The sequence below is a fragment of the Aquarana catesbeiana genome, linkage group LG05 (assembly GCF_042186555.1).
Source record: "Aquarana catesbeiana isolate 2022-GZ linkage group LG05, ASM4218655v1, whole genome shotgun sequence".
Lineage (NCBI taxonomy): Eukaryota > Metazoa > Chordata > Amphibia > Anura > Ranidae > Aquarana > Aquarana catesbeiana.
In genome coordinates, this window is record NC_133328.1 from 631,073,424 (window position 1) to 631,089,489 (window position 16,066).

The following is a 16,066-nucleotide window of genomic DNA, read 5'->3' on the forward strand; positions in this document are numbered from 1 at the left end:
AAATAGATTTATTCCACCCATCACCATAAGTGGTAGAGTCTGCCATTTTTGCACCTTCTCCCGAAAAGCCCCTATAATCGGTGCCAAATTTAGCTCCAAAAACCTAGAAATATGGAGCTGCACTAGAATCCCCAAATATTTAAAAGATCCAGACAATGGAATGGGGCAATCTGTGGGAACCATCACATTTTCATCGATAGGAAATAGGGATGACTTAGCCCAGTTAATACGGAAACCTGAATAGTCTTCAAACTCCTGGATCAGCTCGAAGGTGGCCGAGAGTGAGGGACCTGGATCCTGCAGATGCAATAGCATGTCATCCGCATACAATGAGATGCGTTCCTCCAACTGCCCCACTCGAAGACCAGAAAAGGTAGTACTAGAGCGCAACCTAGCCACGAGGGGCTCTATAGCCAGGGCAAAGAGGAGGGGCGACAATGGACACCCCTGTCTAGTCCCACAAAAAATAGGAAAGGGCTCAGAGATAATACAATTAACCCATAATCTCACTAGCGGTTCAGTGTACAGTAGCCTCACCCAGGAGATAAAAACAGGGCCAAACCCATAGGATTCCAAAAGACAGAACAAGTAAGGCCATTCCACCGAATCAAAAGCCTTCTTAGTGTCTAAGAAGAGTTGTCCTGGAGTTGTCTAAATACCAAATCTTATTGGGATAAAGTTAAAACTAAAAAGACCACCTCCAGCCAAAAAACAAATTATGAGCAGTATACAGAGAGGGTTAAAATTATGTACTTTGGGATAACTGGTATACAAGAAAGGTGAGGGGTATAGACCATGGAATGACCAGTGTGACGGGAGTCACTTTGGGTGGGGGCCCATGGAACCCAGCTTCCCTTGGAGAGGTTGGGAAACCCTTGCTTCTTCTCCCCATGCCCCTCTTATGTGTAAGTCATCCTGTGTCTATTAGGGACACAAGGTGACCGAGAAAAGGATGGACAACTACTTAATGGACATTGAGAATGTGGTTTAGATTACTTCAGATGGGACAGTAATATTTATCAACAATATTCCTCAAGCAATACATGAAGACTATTCCTGGTTTGTTTGATTCTGAACTATACATGTCATTGAAAGAGCTGGTCACATTGATCCCTGTTCCATGGTCTTCAATGTAGGAGCTGGACAGTCTGCTACTGAGGTCTCCTGCTATTGTCTGTTGCCTACGAGGCTGAGGAGGGGGGGGGGAGATCACTGTATGGTTAATTGTGCTAGTTGGAACACTTCTTGTCTGCTAGCAAACCCTTGTGGTATGTGTTTATACTTGTAATAATGTGTATTGTTTTAGTGAGCTTGAAGTTGGCAAGTCTGACCCGGAAAGAGACCTCTGAGTCTGGCTAATTAACGCAATGTTTATAGTATATATCGGTTGTTGTAATTATGTTTCTGGTTACAGTTTGTATTGTTAGGGTAATATGATCAGGAGGGGAGATGTCCTCCTATGGGTTATTTATGCTGCGTGAGTTTGTCAAATAAATGTTCCATGTTCATACAAGCTATTGTTGGCTAGTCTTGTACGATCGGCTATAATATCTGATATCGATGTTCAGACTGGAGGAAGCGGTGTACTGACGGAAGCACTCAAGCGGAGTGTGGGAAGCAGGTCCGTGACAACCAGTATAGAGGGAAGGTGATGGATATAGACCATGAAATGACCAGTATACAGGCAAGGCAAGGGATAATGTCCATGGAATGACTAGTATACCGGGAAGATGAGGAAAATAGACCATGGGATGACAGGTATAAATTCAAAAGAGAGATATTTAACCTAGGCTTCTACCTGGCTGGCAATAATGTGACCTGTCCATGCTATTTGTAGAAAAAAAAAAGCCCATAATGCTTGTTTTTTTTATTTTTGAACAAGGAATGCAGTCATCTTATCTCTAACACCAGGCTATTCATTACTGACCTGTTGAGGTGGAATTGGTGCTGCCTTCAGCTGCTAAGAACTTTAAATCCGCCACATCTGTGGTCAGAGATGACCTAGACCTTTGACATCGGTCGCCAGATCGAGTCCTCCGAAGGACAGCCTAGGGGTGATTTGTACAAGGATGTAAGATGAATGGACAGAAAGGCTCAACGAATAATAACCAAAATACAATGACCCTAACCCAAGCACCACACTTATGCCCGTATTTGTAAAGCACCAAACATTCACTGCAGGCTAATCATATTTATTCATTATAGGCATTTATATAGCACAGGCAATTTCCAGTGCTTTTACATACTGTAAGTTCACATCAGTGCCTGTCCTCAAGGAGCTTACAATCTAAGGTCCCTAACTTACATGCATACACACAGGGTCAATTTAGACAGGAGACAATTAGCCAACCAGCATGTCTTTGGAGTGTGGGAGCAAACCAGAGTACCCAGAGGAAACCCACACAGGCACAGGGAGAATATGCAAACTCCATGCAGACAGTATCCAGGATTCAACGTAAGGAGCCCAATGCTGAAAGGAAGAAGTGCTAACCACTAAGCCACTGTTCTCCCCACTCAGATCTTCCTGGTGAATGGATTTTAAGTAACAGCGATTGATTTATCGCCAGTGATGCAAATAGTCATCATTTTCAAGGAAGGCAAAATAGAAAAAATCTTGGACCTTTGAGAGGATGGGAGGTATCCCTTTCTGTCCCAACAATGGCAAAATTTGACAAATTCCCTTTATCAAAATAATCCCCAACATCTTTTTCTAAATATAACATTGAATATTAGTTAAGAAAACCATCCTATTTGTTCCTCTCATCACTCCTCGCTCATGTCCTCCACCAATCTAGCGTGATTCTCACCTTCCTGGTCTGTGGACTGTTGGGGGCTGAGGCGCTGGTGTACAGACTCAGGCTGGAATTCGACCTGCTGGGGGACAACCCCTTCGATGCTGACTGGCTCCCTGAACACTTCCCAGCGGATGGGGAGAATTCAGTGGAGAGATATTTCTCGTTAATTTTAAGGTTGGTCCGACCTTTCACTGTAAGACAGAAACATTGAGATATGACCTCATATGACATGGCGTGACATCATATCACACATGAATATTCAGAGCACAAGATCCAACAGCAGCAAGAAAACTGAACTGACGTCCTGTTGTGTCCACAGGACAGGAAGTGAAGGGGAACATCCCCAAAGGGGCGAAGAAAAATGAATCCTGCTAGCAGGATCAACTGTTCCTTATGCCAGAAGTCTCCAAACTTTCTAATCAAAGGCCACTTTACTGGCCTTCAGGCCTTAGGGGGGCTAGACTGTGACCAGTGGGAGTAGAAAATGCCTCATAATTCATTTTAGTGGGAGGAATAGTACCTCATTGTTTGGATCAGTGGGTGGAATAGTGCCTCATCGTTGGCGTCAGTGGGAGGAATAGTGCCCCATCGTTGGTATCAGTAGGAGGAATACTGCCTCATTGTTGGCATTAGTGGGAGAAATAGTGCGCCGTTGTTATTTTCAGTGGGAGGAATAGTGCGCCATTGTTGCTATCAGTAGGAGGAATGGTGAAATATTGTTGGCATTAGTGGGAGGAATAGAGCTCCATCGTTGGTATCAGTAGTAGGAATGGTGACACATTGTTGGTGTCAGCGGAAGGAATAGTGACCCATTGTGGGAGTTAGTGTGTGTGAATAGTGCCCCATCATTGGTGTCAGTGGGAGAAATAGTGCCTCATTGTTGGTATCAGTGGGAGGAATACTGCCCCATCATTGGTATCAGTGGGAGGAATAGTGCCCCATCATTGGTGTCAGTGGGAGGAATAGTGTCCCACCCATCATTGGAGCACAGGTGTGTCAGGAGGAAGCTGTGTCTGGAGCTCCTCCAGGTGATCCGTGTGAGAGGGGAGTGGTGAGTAAATCTCTCCCAGCTCTCCTGGCTCCTTTCTGGGGAAGCCATGGAGGCCAGCAGGGCCTCTCCTGCTGGAAGCTCCCAGCCATCTCCTGGGCCATCAGGTAACATGCCTGCTCCTGCACAAGCCATGGCTGGTGATCTCTCTGCCCCTGGTGAGGATGAAGGTTCGGAGGCCATCCGGGAGCGAGTGGTGGCCAGGATTAAGGTCCTGAATAGAGAAAGAGACAAGCTGTACAAGCTCAGAGCGGAGGTGAAGCGCTTGAGAAGGCAGCGTGAGGGCTTACATAGCCAGAGACGTGGATCCATGGATCCGGAGATCCAACTGGCCAAGGTCCGAGTTGAACACCAGGAGACCATTGTGGCCATGATGGAAGGCAGAGATGGGCCCTTCAAAGAAAAATTTTGCAATGACCGAAGGTTTGCCAGGATGACAAAGATGGAGGAGGAGACCCCCAGTTCAGACCCCCTGCCCCCTCAGGGAGAGGTAAGCAGCCCCATGCCTTCCCAGGACTCAGGAGGCATGCTCAGGGTAATCCAAGCAATGGAGTCTCCTATGCGGGGGGATCAGTTGGTATTTCATGAGGAGGACATTACAGATAATGTGCCTGACAAGGTAAAGCCTGTCAAGCCTCATGTGGTACATAAAACTGTTTTTGTGAACACTGTGACTGATACAGACAATGTGCCCAGTGACAATCAGGCTGCTAATCCCATGTGTAGCAATGCTGTGCCTGCTGATGCTGCAGTGCAGCAAAAAATGCATTTAAAAAATGACATTCCTGCAGAGGAACTACAAGATTCAACAGAACCAATTAACCCCCCTTTAGCTGAGTCTAAAGTTGTTTGCCCCACAGCTGCTGAGGACTCTACAGCACAGCTTCAGGAGACAGCTGGTATTACATCAGAAACTGTGACTATTCCTGATGGGAATGTGAATGTTTGTGTGACTGATAAAAATCTTCTCAGCACAAATGTGATGGACAGTCCTACCAACTCCATTCCAGTAGATAATAATAATTGTAATGTACAGACTAATGTTACATCAGTGTGGGGCCTTGGCCCTGATAAGCCTACATTTGCTCAGGTGGTACACTCTGCTCCTGGTAGCTCCGCCCCCAAGAGGGTTTTCCCCCTGCGACCTACCACCTTGAGCACCCCAGGATCTGGTCTTGGGTCTCTGGCTTCTGCTGGGGGTCCGAGATGAAATGTAGTGATTCTTAAATGGGAAGGTGGTGCAATCCCTCCAGCACGGCGTGCGGTGGTGGACATGATTTTGGAGATGGGTTTTGGGGCAAACGATCTGTATGCCCTAATACATGTTGCTGGGACACGGGATTATACCATTAGTTTCACCAGGCCAGAGGGTCTTGACCTGTTCTGGGAGAGATATGAGGCTCGGTGCAGGTCAAGACCCGAATGGGAAGGTCTGACCCCAGTTGCAGTTTCACAAAGGTCTACGGTGAAAAAAATCACAATTATTCTCACTAATGAGAGTGTTCCTGCTCGAGATTTAGAGGTCTGGTTAAAGAATTATGGTGAGGTATTGACTAAGCCCAATAAAATACTTGATGAGCGTAACATCTGGACTGGGGGTTGGTCGGTTACAGTCAGGTTGGCCAGGGATGGGAATGTTGTCCGTCACCTGCCCTCCTCAGCTTTTATAGGGAGGGATAGGATGACTATTTTCTACCCTGGTCAGCCGAAGCTGTGTCACCGCTGTGGAGAAAAGGGGCATTTGAGTTCCTCCTGTTCAGCCTTGATATGTTCAGTGTGTCGGGGTCAGGGTCATATGGCCAAGGACTGCACCGAGATGATCAGGTGCAACCTGTGCCTGCGCCTTGGCCACCCCTACAGCAGATGTCCTGAAGCCTGGCACAATATGGAGAAGGAGGTAATTGATGACATGTCAAGGCTGGACAGGATGGAGGGTGAGGCCCCTGGTGTACCATCCTCCTCTGCGGTGACTGACTCCCCTGGTCCTGCTCAGGATCCCTCCCCAGTTCCTGTGGCCACCCCTCCTGTGTCTGTAAGTATTCCTTCTGTATCTGTATCTGTCTCCCCCCAGCCTACTGTACCCTCTCCTCATGTGTCAGAACCTTCCAAGTCTGTGCCCCCCGAGTCAGTTCCCCCCCAGGAGTCTACCCCTCCTAAGTCTGACTCAAAGGGAGCACCCCCCCCACCAGGAGTGGTAACATGTACTAAAAAGGTTGCTTCTTCCTCTGTAAAGAAGTTTGGTGGAAAGACTTCACAGAAAAAAGTAACAGATGAGGGCATCTCTGAAGCTGACCTGCAGTACCTGGAGGAGAGAAGGAAGGTTGGGAAGCGGAAGAAGCAGGTGGTGAGGGCGGAACAGGCTCCAGTGCCTGTCTCCAACCTTTATAGGTCCTCTAATTTGGATATCTCTTCATCTGGAGCTTCTTCGGAGCGAAGTTCTGATTCCGAAATGGAGTTTGAGGCGGCCTCAAGAAAGAGAGAGGCATCTGGTGATGAGCAGCAGAGGGGAGCTAAGAAGCAATCCACCCAATAACCCAAATGGTGGTTCCTCCTCCGTTAAAAGTGGTGACAATAAATGTCGCCAGCATTAAGTCAGTAAGAGCTCGTTCTATGGCCTTCTTTTTGTTCAGCCAATTAGATGCTGAAATTTTATTTTTGCAAGAGACTAGGCTCACCTCCTTGGCAGATATTCATATGGCCAAGAGAGAGTGGAGGTATGGTCCATCTTACTGGTCTCTTGCGGCCGAGCCTTACGGCGGTGTGGCGGTGTTGTTTAAAACCGGCATGGTAACTGTCCAGCGGGTTATTGAGGTGGAGATTGGGAGATGTATGGTCTTAGACGTCCTTGTGGGAGGGCAGGACCTGCGCTTAATTAATGTTTATGGGCCGCACACAAAGTGGGACAGGAAATGCCTTTTTACAAGGATCAAGCCATTTCTTTTTACATCCCGGCAAGTGGTCTTTGGAGGTGACTTTAATACAGTAACTAGGCCCAAGGACAGGAAGGACTTCAAGGACAGGCTGGGATATGATAGCGTTTTTTTAAATAGTATGGTTAGGGATGCTGGTCTTGTGGATGTGCACATTAAGCACCTCCCGGATGACACTGGGTTCACCTTTCATCGAGGTAATAGTCAGAGTAGAATAGATAGGTTTTTTTTGAAGGAGACCTCTGCTTTCTCACCCCCAGTGGTGCAGGCAGTAGAGTTCTCTGATCACTGTATGCTATCTGTGGTCCTGAATGCTTCAGACGCCCCTCAGAGGGGTAAGGGCATCTGGAGATTGAATTCGACTCTACTCAAGGAAGAACATGTTAGACAATCCTTTGAGGAATTCTTTCAGGCACAGGTGACCATCCTGGACTTTTGTAGCAGCAAGGCTGAGTGGTGGGAGCTGACCAAAAAGAGGATTGCTGGATTCTTCAGGGGCCTAGCCAATAGAAAGCAGTTTAATAAATACATGACCTACCAACGTTTACGGAGGAAGCTGGATATTCTTGTCTCGAGAGGAGGAGATCCTGGGGCAATCTCTGAAGTGAAACTCCTTCTCAGGAAGTGTCAATATGACCGGCATGCCTCTTTGGTTCTGGAGAGGGACTATGGGAAGTACCACTCGCCTGACCCTTACCAGAACTGCAAACAAGGTGTAGCTGTTAAAACGGTCGTTGGCCTTAAGGACAGTACAGGTTCCTTGACAAAGTCCAGGTCAGGGATTCTGGAGGTCGTGAGGTCCTTTTATGCTGACCTTCTTGGGAGGAAAGAGCTTGACCGTGACAAGATGGAAAGCTTTTTGGACTCTACTCCAGGTCTAAATGATGAAGATGTCCCATTGATGAATTTGACAGAGGAGATCACAGTTGAAGAGGTGATGAGGGCAATTGAACAGCTTGCCATCAAAAAGTCACCTGGACCGGATGGCTTGACGGCTGAGTTTTACAAAGCTTTTAAGCCTATTCTGGCCCCACATTTGGTAGAGGTTTTTAACAGTTGCCTTGCAGAGGGGGTACTTCCCCCTTCCATGAGGCACTCAGCTGTGATTCTTCTTTCAAAGGGTAAAGATCCTTCGATGATTGAGAATTGGCGCCCCATCAGCCTTCTTAATGTCGATAGAAAGATACTGGCAAAGATCATTTTCTGGCGCCTATCGTCAGTAGCAGAGTCTTTGCTTTCTCGCCATCAGCACTGTTCGGTCCAGGGTAGGTGCACCTTCACAGCAGTTTTAGCTGTCCGGGAGGCCTTGGAGCGATGCAGGGCTGCAGGCTGGGGAAAGTATTTGTTGACATTGGATCAGGCAAAAGCTTTTGATCGTGTTAACCATGAGTACCTGTGGTTGCTCCTTAGTAAGTACGGTCTGCCGGGTGGTTTTGTCAATTGGTTAAAAGTCTTGTATAAGGGGTCAGAAAGCTTTCCTCTTGTTAATGGTTGGGTTGGGCAGTCCTTTGAGGTTGGCTCCGGGGTGCGCCAGGGTTGTCCCCTGAGTCCCCTGCTCTATGTGTTTGCAATCGACCCCTTCATCAGGAGGCTAGAGAGCGGCATGTTGTGTGGGGTGCCAGTGGGGCTCCCAGGTGAGCCGCCTTTGAGGGTTGTTGCCTATGCGGACGATGTGTCCGTGATTGTCACTGGGGCGGATGAAGCAGAGGAGGTGGTCTCTCTGACATCACGGTATTCTGAAGCATCAGGCTCCAAGATCAATCAGGAAAAGACTGAAGTTTTCTGGATGGGAAAGGAAGGTGAGGGTTTTGATCTCCCGGACACCTTTCCAGTGCCCCAGGAAAGAATTAAGATTCTAGGCATTGAATTTGGACCTGGCGATTATGGCCTCAAAAACTGGGAAGGCAGACTGGAAATTGCCAATACTAAGGTGGTCAGCTGGAAGAGATGGAAGTTATCTATGAGGGAAAGGGTTGATCTGATTAAGACTTACCTGATTCCGATCTTCTTGTATGTCAGCTTTGTCTGCATCTTGCCAGTGTCTCTCTATGCTAGGGTCAGTAGTGTGTTCTTCCAGATGTTGTGGGGGAACAGACTGAACCCCATCAAGAGGAATGTCACCTATCTATCCAGGAGGGAGGGTGGCTTAGGTATGGTCAACCCAGTTCTTTTCTTTTCACTGCTTTTTCTCAAGTTTAATATTGGTAATATGCTTGCAGTGGAACCTCCTGGATGGGCAGGCATATTTAGATCTTGGTTTAGGCCTTTTCTACGACTTTGGGAAGAAGGTGGCCAAGTGAAGAATCTCAGGGGTCATCGTGGTCAGCTACCAGCCTATGTCGCTCCGTGCCTGAAGTTACTACGGCAGTGGCGATTGTCGGCTGAAGATCTCAGATCGGTTCCGAGGAAAGTCCTTATGAGCCGAGTCTTGAGCGAAGTCTTTCATGACCCATTGGCCTTAAGGGATTGCCCAGGCCCAGTTTTGAGGGCAGGGTTAAGACTTATTAATTTGGACAGAGTACCCCCTAAATTCAGGGATCTGGCCTGGTTGTGCTTCCATGGGAGGCTCTATGTTAGGGGCAATTTGAAATTCCGCAGTGGGGTGGATCGTAGCTGTCCTCGGGAGGAGTGTGTAGGTGAGGAGGAGACTATGGACCATTTTCTGCTTCATTGCCCCTTTAACATAGAGGTGTACAAACAGGTGGGGCGGGCCCTCGGTGTCCCTTTCCTCTCCAGGCTGGGTTATGCTGAGTGGGTGTACGGAGCATTCAATACTGGTGGTGGTTTTTGTTTAGATACACTTTTTCTAGTTAGCCTAGTAGTCCGTTATTTCACTTGGAACGCACGGTGTCAGGTCAGCATTCGGCATAAAATCCTTCCTGTTCAGGTGGTGGTGTATGACATTCTGCATGAGGTGGAGAAGATTCGGGTACTTGAGAGAGACAAGCGGAGTCAGGGAGCTTGGTTGAAGGCGTGGAGGGGCTTCAAGCCTCCCTGACTGCCAGGAGTCTCTTTCCCGGGTGTGGCTGTCTGTCTCTTATCACCCTAGATTATTATTTTTTTTTGGGATTAATTTTTGATAAATGGCTGCGTACATAGGTGATGGGTTGTGCCTCTTAGGCCCTCTCTGCTGCTTTATGTAAATAATTTTGGTAGTGGATTATGTATATATTGTATACTGAACATGGATGTGTATTCCTTGGATTTCTGTTGAAGTTTTGTACTATGGTTTTGTTTTTTACTTTTGTATAAAATTGGTTGCTTGATTCTTTTTAATAAAAGATCAATACTGCCCCATCATTATTTTCAGTGGGAGGAATACTGCCCCATCATTATTTTCAATGGGAGGAATAGTGCCCATTGCTATCAGTAGTAGGAATGGTGACACATTGTTGGTGTCAGCGGAAGGAATAGTGCCCCATTGTGGGAGAAACAGTGCCCCATCTATGGCTTTAGGGGACCAGACTGTGACCAGTGGGAATAGAAAATGCCCCATAATTGGCCTTAGTGGGTGGAATAATGCCCATTGTTGGTGTTCGTGGGATGAATAGTGTTCCACCATTGGTGTCAGTGGAACAGTGACCCATCGTTGTTGTCAATGGAAGGAATAGTACCCCATGATTGGTGTTAGTGGGAGGAATAGTGCTCTATCATTGGTGTCAGTGGGAGGAATAGTGACCCATCATTGGTGTCAGTGGGAAGAATAGTGCCCGGTCATTGGTGTCAGTGAGAGGAATCGTGCCCCATCATTGGTGTCAGTGGGAGGAATAGTGCCCCATGGTTGCTATCAGTGAGAGGAATAGTGTCCCATCATTGGTGTCAGTGGGAGAAATAGTGCCTCATTGTTGGTACCAGAGGGAGGAATACTGCCCCATTGTTATTTTCAGTGGGAGGAATACTGTCCCATTGCTATCAGTAGTAGGAATGGTGACACATTGTTGGTGTCAGCGGAAGGAATAGTGCCCCATTGTGGGAGAAACAGTGCCCCATCTATGGCTTTAGGGGACCAGACTGTGACCAGTGAGAATAGAAAATGCCCCATAATTGGCCTTAGTGGGAGGAATAGTGCCCATTGTTGGTGACCGTGGGATGAATAGTGTTCCACCATTGATGTCAGTGGAATAGTGACCCATCATTGTTATCAATGGAAGGAATAGTGCCCCATTGTGGGAATTAGTGGGAGAAACAGTGCCCCATCTATGGCTTTAGGCGGCCAGACTGACCGGCGGGAATAGAAAACCCCATAATTGTCTTTAGGGGGAGGAATAGTTCCCCATTGTTGGTATCAGTGGGAGGAATAGTGCCCCATCATTAGTTTCAGTGGGATGAATGGTGCTCCATTATTGGTGTCAGTGGGAGGAATAGTGCCCCATCGCTGGTATCAGCGGGATAAATGGTGCCTGAAGGGCTGGCCACAGTTTGAAGACCCCTGCTCAATGCCACCCAAAAAAATGTGGGTTTTTAGATATACATTAGTGGCTAATAAGAAACCAATGGATTGACACCATGACAAAGATGTGAATGGGCCCCTAAAATGTAGTGGTCTTGTATTCTTTCACCACCAATTAATTGTAAGGGAAAATCATGTGTCATATTTTTGGCCTCTAATACTGATGTGGGACGCTGTGAAGATAAAGTCCCTCATGACTCAGTCTGGGGAGACCCTGGCCCAGATCTAATGATGTAAGGTTGGGCTCCACCTGCCAGTCATCCGTCCTGCAGTGACGGTTCAGGGACAATATGGGGTCATTTCACAGACCGACGTCTTTTGTGCTCTTTGATTTTACATTCTTGAACCCTGAGTGCCATTTGCTGTGTTTGTTTTGTGCTTTCATTCAAACATTCTCTGTTAGTCACAGTCAGTATAAAATATACATTTTCATTGCATTTGGAGACAAAATGCAAAGTTTACGCCTCCGCTGTCTATCTCTGATAAGAATCAGCTGCGGCGTGCGGTACCCGATATTAGTTTAGGCAGATTTTTCTGTTCCGCGCGCCTGGCGGTGAAAAGAGTTCCAATGCACCAACAGAACTGGAATGACTGGTCCTCGGGACTGGGGCTCACCTCTACATGGATCATTCTTCACCAGAAATTCATCCAACGCAATCCAGCCGCCTCCGACCCGCACCATCAGCGTACTCCGCAGGATCCGCACCATGCGCAGCTGCTGTGATTCGCCAAACTGAGAGAGACACAAACTGACAATCTGACACAGCGAGGAGAGGGGTGCAGGGAGCGAAATGTCCATCAGAGGGAGCTACAGAGAAAGTTGAACTGGTGGAGGGTATAGACACAAGGAAGATCCCTACTATTTTGCTATAGACACAAGGAAGATCCCTATAATTTGAGGATATAGACACAGGGGAGATCCCTACAATGGGGGGGAAATAGACAGGAAGATCCCTACTGTGGCGAGATATAGACACAGGAAGATAATTACTATGGGGTGGGGGATCCAGACACAAGGAAAATACTGGGGGGGGGGGGGTAGACACAGGGGGATACCCACTATGGTGGAAAAGAGACACATAGAGGTTACCCAATTTTAGGGATATAGACACAAGGAAGATTCATACTATAGGGAGGATATAGACACAGAGATACCTACTATGGAGATACGAGGAAGATTCATACTATAGGGAAGATATAGACACAGAGATACCTACTATGGAGACACAAGGTAGATCCCTACTATGGGGGGATATAGACACAGGGAGATGCTTACTATGGAGACACAAGGTAGATCCCTACTATGGGGAGGCTATAGACACAAGGAAAATAAATCTAAGGAAGAGATTTTCACTCCGTATTTTGCTCATTACATGCTCCACAGGAAAACATTACCCCAATACAAAAATGTTGACAAGTTTCAGCTGATCTCTACAACGGGGGAGGGGGGGGATATAGACACAGAGAGATCCCTACTATGGGCTGATATGGACACAAGGAGATCTCTTCTATGGGGGGATACAGACACAGGGAGATCCCTACCATGGGGGGGGGGGATAGACACGGGAAGATCACTTCTATAAGAGGATATAGACACAGGAGGACCCCTACTATGGGGGTTGATATAGACACAGGGAGATCTCTAGATCTCTTCTATGGGAGGATATAGACTCAGGAAAATCCCTATTATGGGGGGGGGGGATAGACACAGAGAGATCTTTTCTAGATCGTTTCTGTGGGATGATATAGACACAGGAAAGTCCCTACTATTGGGGGGGGGGGTCATTAGACACACAGACACAGGGAGATCTCTTCTATGGGAGGATATAGACACAGTGACATCTCTTCTATGGGAGGATATAGACACAGGGACATCTCTTCTATGGGGGGGGGGATATAGACACAGGGACATCTCTTCTATGGGGGGGGGGATATAGACACAGGGACATCTCTTCTATGGGAGGATATAGACACAGGGACATCTCTTCTATGGGAGGATATAGACACAGGGACATCTCTTCTATGGGAGGATATAGACACAAGGACATCTCTTCTATGGGGGGATATAGACACAGAGACATCTCTTCTATGGGGGGGGGGGGATATAGACACAGGGACATCTCTTCTATGGGAGGATATAGACACAGGGACATCTCTTCTATGGGGGGGGGGGGGATATAGACACAGGGACATCTCTTCTATGGGGGGGGGGGGATATAGACACAGGGACATCTCTTCTATGGGGGGGGGGATATAGACACAGGGACATCTCTTCTATGGGAGGATATAGACACAGGGACATCTCTTCTATGGGAGGATATAGACACAGGGACATCTCTTCTATGGGAGGATATAGACACAAGGACATCTCTTCTATGGGGGGATATAGACACAGAGACATCTCTTCTATGGGGGGGGGGGGGGATATAGACACAGGGACATCTCTTCTATGGGAGGATATAGACACAGGGACATCTCTTCTATGGGGGGGGGGGGGGATATAGACACAGGGACATCTCTTCTATGGGAGGATATAGACACAGGGACATCTCTTCTATGGGGGGGGGGATATAGACACAGGGACATCTCTTCTATGGGGGGGGGGATATAGACACAGGGACATCTCTTCTATGGGGGGGGGATATAGACACAGGGACATCTCTTCTATGGGAGGATATAGACACAGGGACATCTCTTCTATGGGAGGATATAGACACAGGGACATCTCTTCTATGGGGGGGGGGGGGGGGATATAGACACAGGGACATCTCTTCTATGGGGGGGGGGGGGGGATATAGACACAGGGACATCTCTTCTATGGGAGGATATAGACACAGGGACATCTCTTCTATGGGGGGGGGGGGGGGGGGATATAGACACAGGGACATCTCTTCTATGGGGGGGGGGGATATAGACACAGGGAGATCTCTTCTATGGGAGGATATAGACACAGTGACATCTCTTCTATGGGAGGATATAGACACAGGGATGTCTCTTCTATGGGAGGATATAGACACAGGGACATCTATTCTATGGGAGGATATAGACACAGGGACGTCTCTTCTATGGGAGGATATAGACACAGGGACGTCTCTTCTATGGGAGGATATAAACACAGGGATGTCTCTTCTATGGGAGGATATAGACACAGGGACATCTCTTCTGTGGGAGGATATAGACGCAGGGAGATCTCTTCTATGGGAGGATATAGACACAGGGACATCTCTTCTATGGGAGGATATAGACACAGGGACATCTCTTGTATGGGAAGATATAGACACAGGGACATCTCTTCTATGGGGGATATAGTAAATATTGTGGGTACATTAGAATATGGACAAATGAGGATGTAAGAGCCTCAAATTGATGACAATGCATGCAGTGTGTGCCTGATTTACTCTCAGAAACTAAAATATGAAACAGCAAGTAAATATTTAACTTTAAAAAAAATCACTTTGAGGTAAAAGTCACGACAATAACTCAATAACTCAAAAGTCATGACAATAAGTAGTTCCCTTCCAGCGGACAGAAAGCAGACATGGGGGGGTACACAGACAAAGAGGACATCATAAAGTGTGACACTGGGGGAGAGCGGGGTCTATAGAGGCGCCGGGCGTGGGGAAAGCTCCACCTTAGCAGGCAGAATGGAAGGGCATGTACATGGTATGCGGGAAAAGTGGGCAGAGGTATGACGGTCTGGGGTGGTGACGGGTAACATGGAGAAGAGAGAAGAATGAAAATTAGAGAAGAAGACGGTAAGAAAGAGAGGAGGATGAGAGCCAATGATCTATAACCACCACCCCATCCTTAAAGTGTATGTACACAGGAAAAACTTTTTCTTTTTAATTTGGTATGGAAGGGTTAGACGCTCTGTCAGGCCCTTATTGCTGCCTGTGTGCCTGCTGGGGTGATTCCTCTCTCTCTGCTCTGGTTACCAATGTCACAGTAATGAGAAATTCAATAAAATGTGGAGGGGAGTTCAGATGACTACTATCTACAAAGGATTTCCCCCTCGCTTTGAATCTCCTCCCACTTCCTGTCGTGTCTCTAGGACAGGAAATGAAGTTAAATCTCCCCTACAGGACACACAGCAAAAATACATAAAAAAGGGGTTCTCTCCATTCCCTACTCCATCCTATTAAAAAAAATGTTTTGGCCATACATACACTTTAAGCGATTTATTTATAAACAAATATTTGTATAGCAATTTACCCAGTGAAAGTACATGTACATTCACTTGGTTTGAATAGGGCAATAAAAATAAAAATAAAACAAAAGGATATTATTAGCCTACTTTATGTGCTGTTTGAATGTTTTTAATTGATTTAAAACTGAAAATACCCCATTTGGCCACTAGGTGGCTCTATGAAGTATAGGGAACGCCTACAAACGAATGTACATGCACTTTCACAAGACAAATTGCTATACAAATTTCTTTATAAATACAATTCTAAAAGTGCTTTACACCATTTTTTTAGCATTTGCTGCCAGCTGGAATGTCAAATTCTACACTACATCTCTAGGATTCTCCTGGTAAAATGTCAGTGCTAAGTTCCAAGGTCTGAACACCTGCTGTGCCCATTATGAAGGGTTCCCAGTATTCCTGTGCTGAGTACCCAGATTTAAACACCTGCTGTGCCCATTATGAGGGGATCCAATCAATCCCTGTGCTGAGTTCCTGGGTCTGTACACCTGCTGTGCCCAATATGAGGGGTTCCCACCATCCCTGTGCTGAGTTCCCAGGTCTGTACGCCTGCTGTGCCCATTATGAGGCGTTCCCATAATCCTTGTGCTGAGTTCCCAGGTCTGTACACCTGCTGTGCCCAATATGAGGGGTTCCCAC

The 16,066-nt window shown here is 47.0% G+C and overlaps 1 protein-coding gene across 4 annotated transcripts in view; it reads right to left on the bottom strand.

The window, feature by feature from the left end:
- LOC141145556 (microtubule-actin cross-linking factor 1, isoforms 6/7-like) overlaps nt 1-16,066 on the bottom strand; it is a 166,680-nt gene that overhangs the window by 7,986 nt on the left and 142,628 nt on the right. For 3 of the 4 annotated variants that reach the window (XM_073632345.1, XM_073632344.1, XM_073632342.1), the window contains exons 37-39: nt 11,839-11,956; nt 2,808-2,986; nt 1,928-2,048 (exon numbers count right to left, since the gene is read on the bottom strand). In XM_073632345.1, coding sequence (XP_073488446.1) covers nt 1,928-2,048; nt 2,808-2,986; nt 11,839-11,956 — 418 coding nt within the window. Of the gene's footprint in view, nt 1-1,927; nt 2,049-2,807; nt 2,987-11,838; nt 11,957-14,136; nt 14,920-16,066 lie in introns of those variants that run through there. The other variant, XM_073632343.1, reaches the window with a different exon arrangement.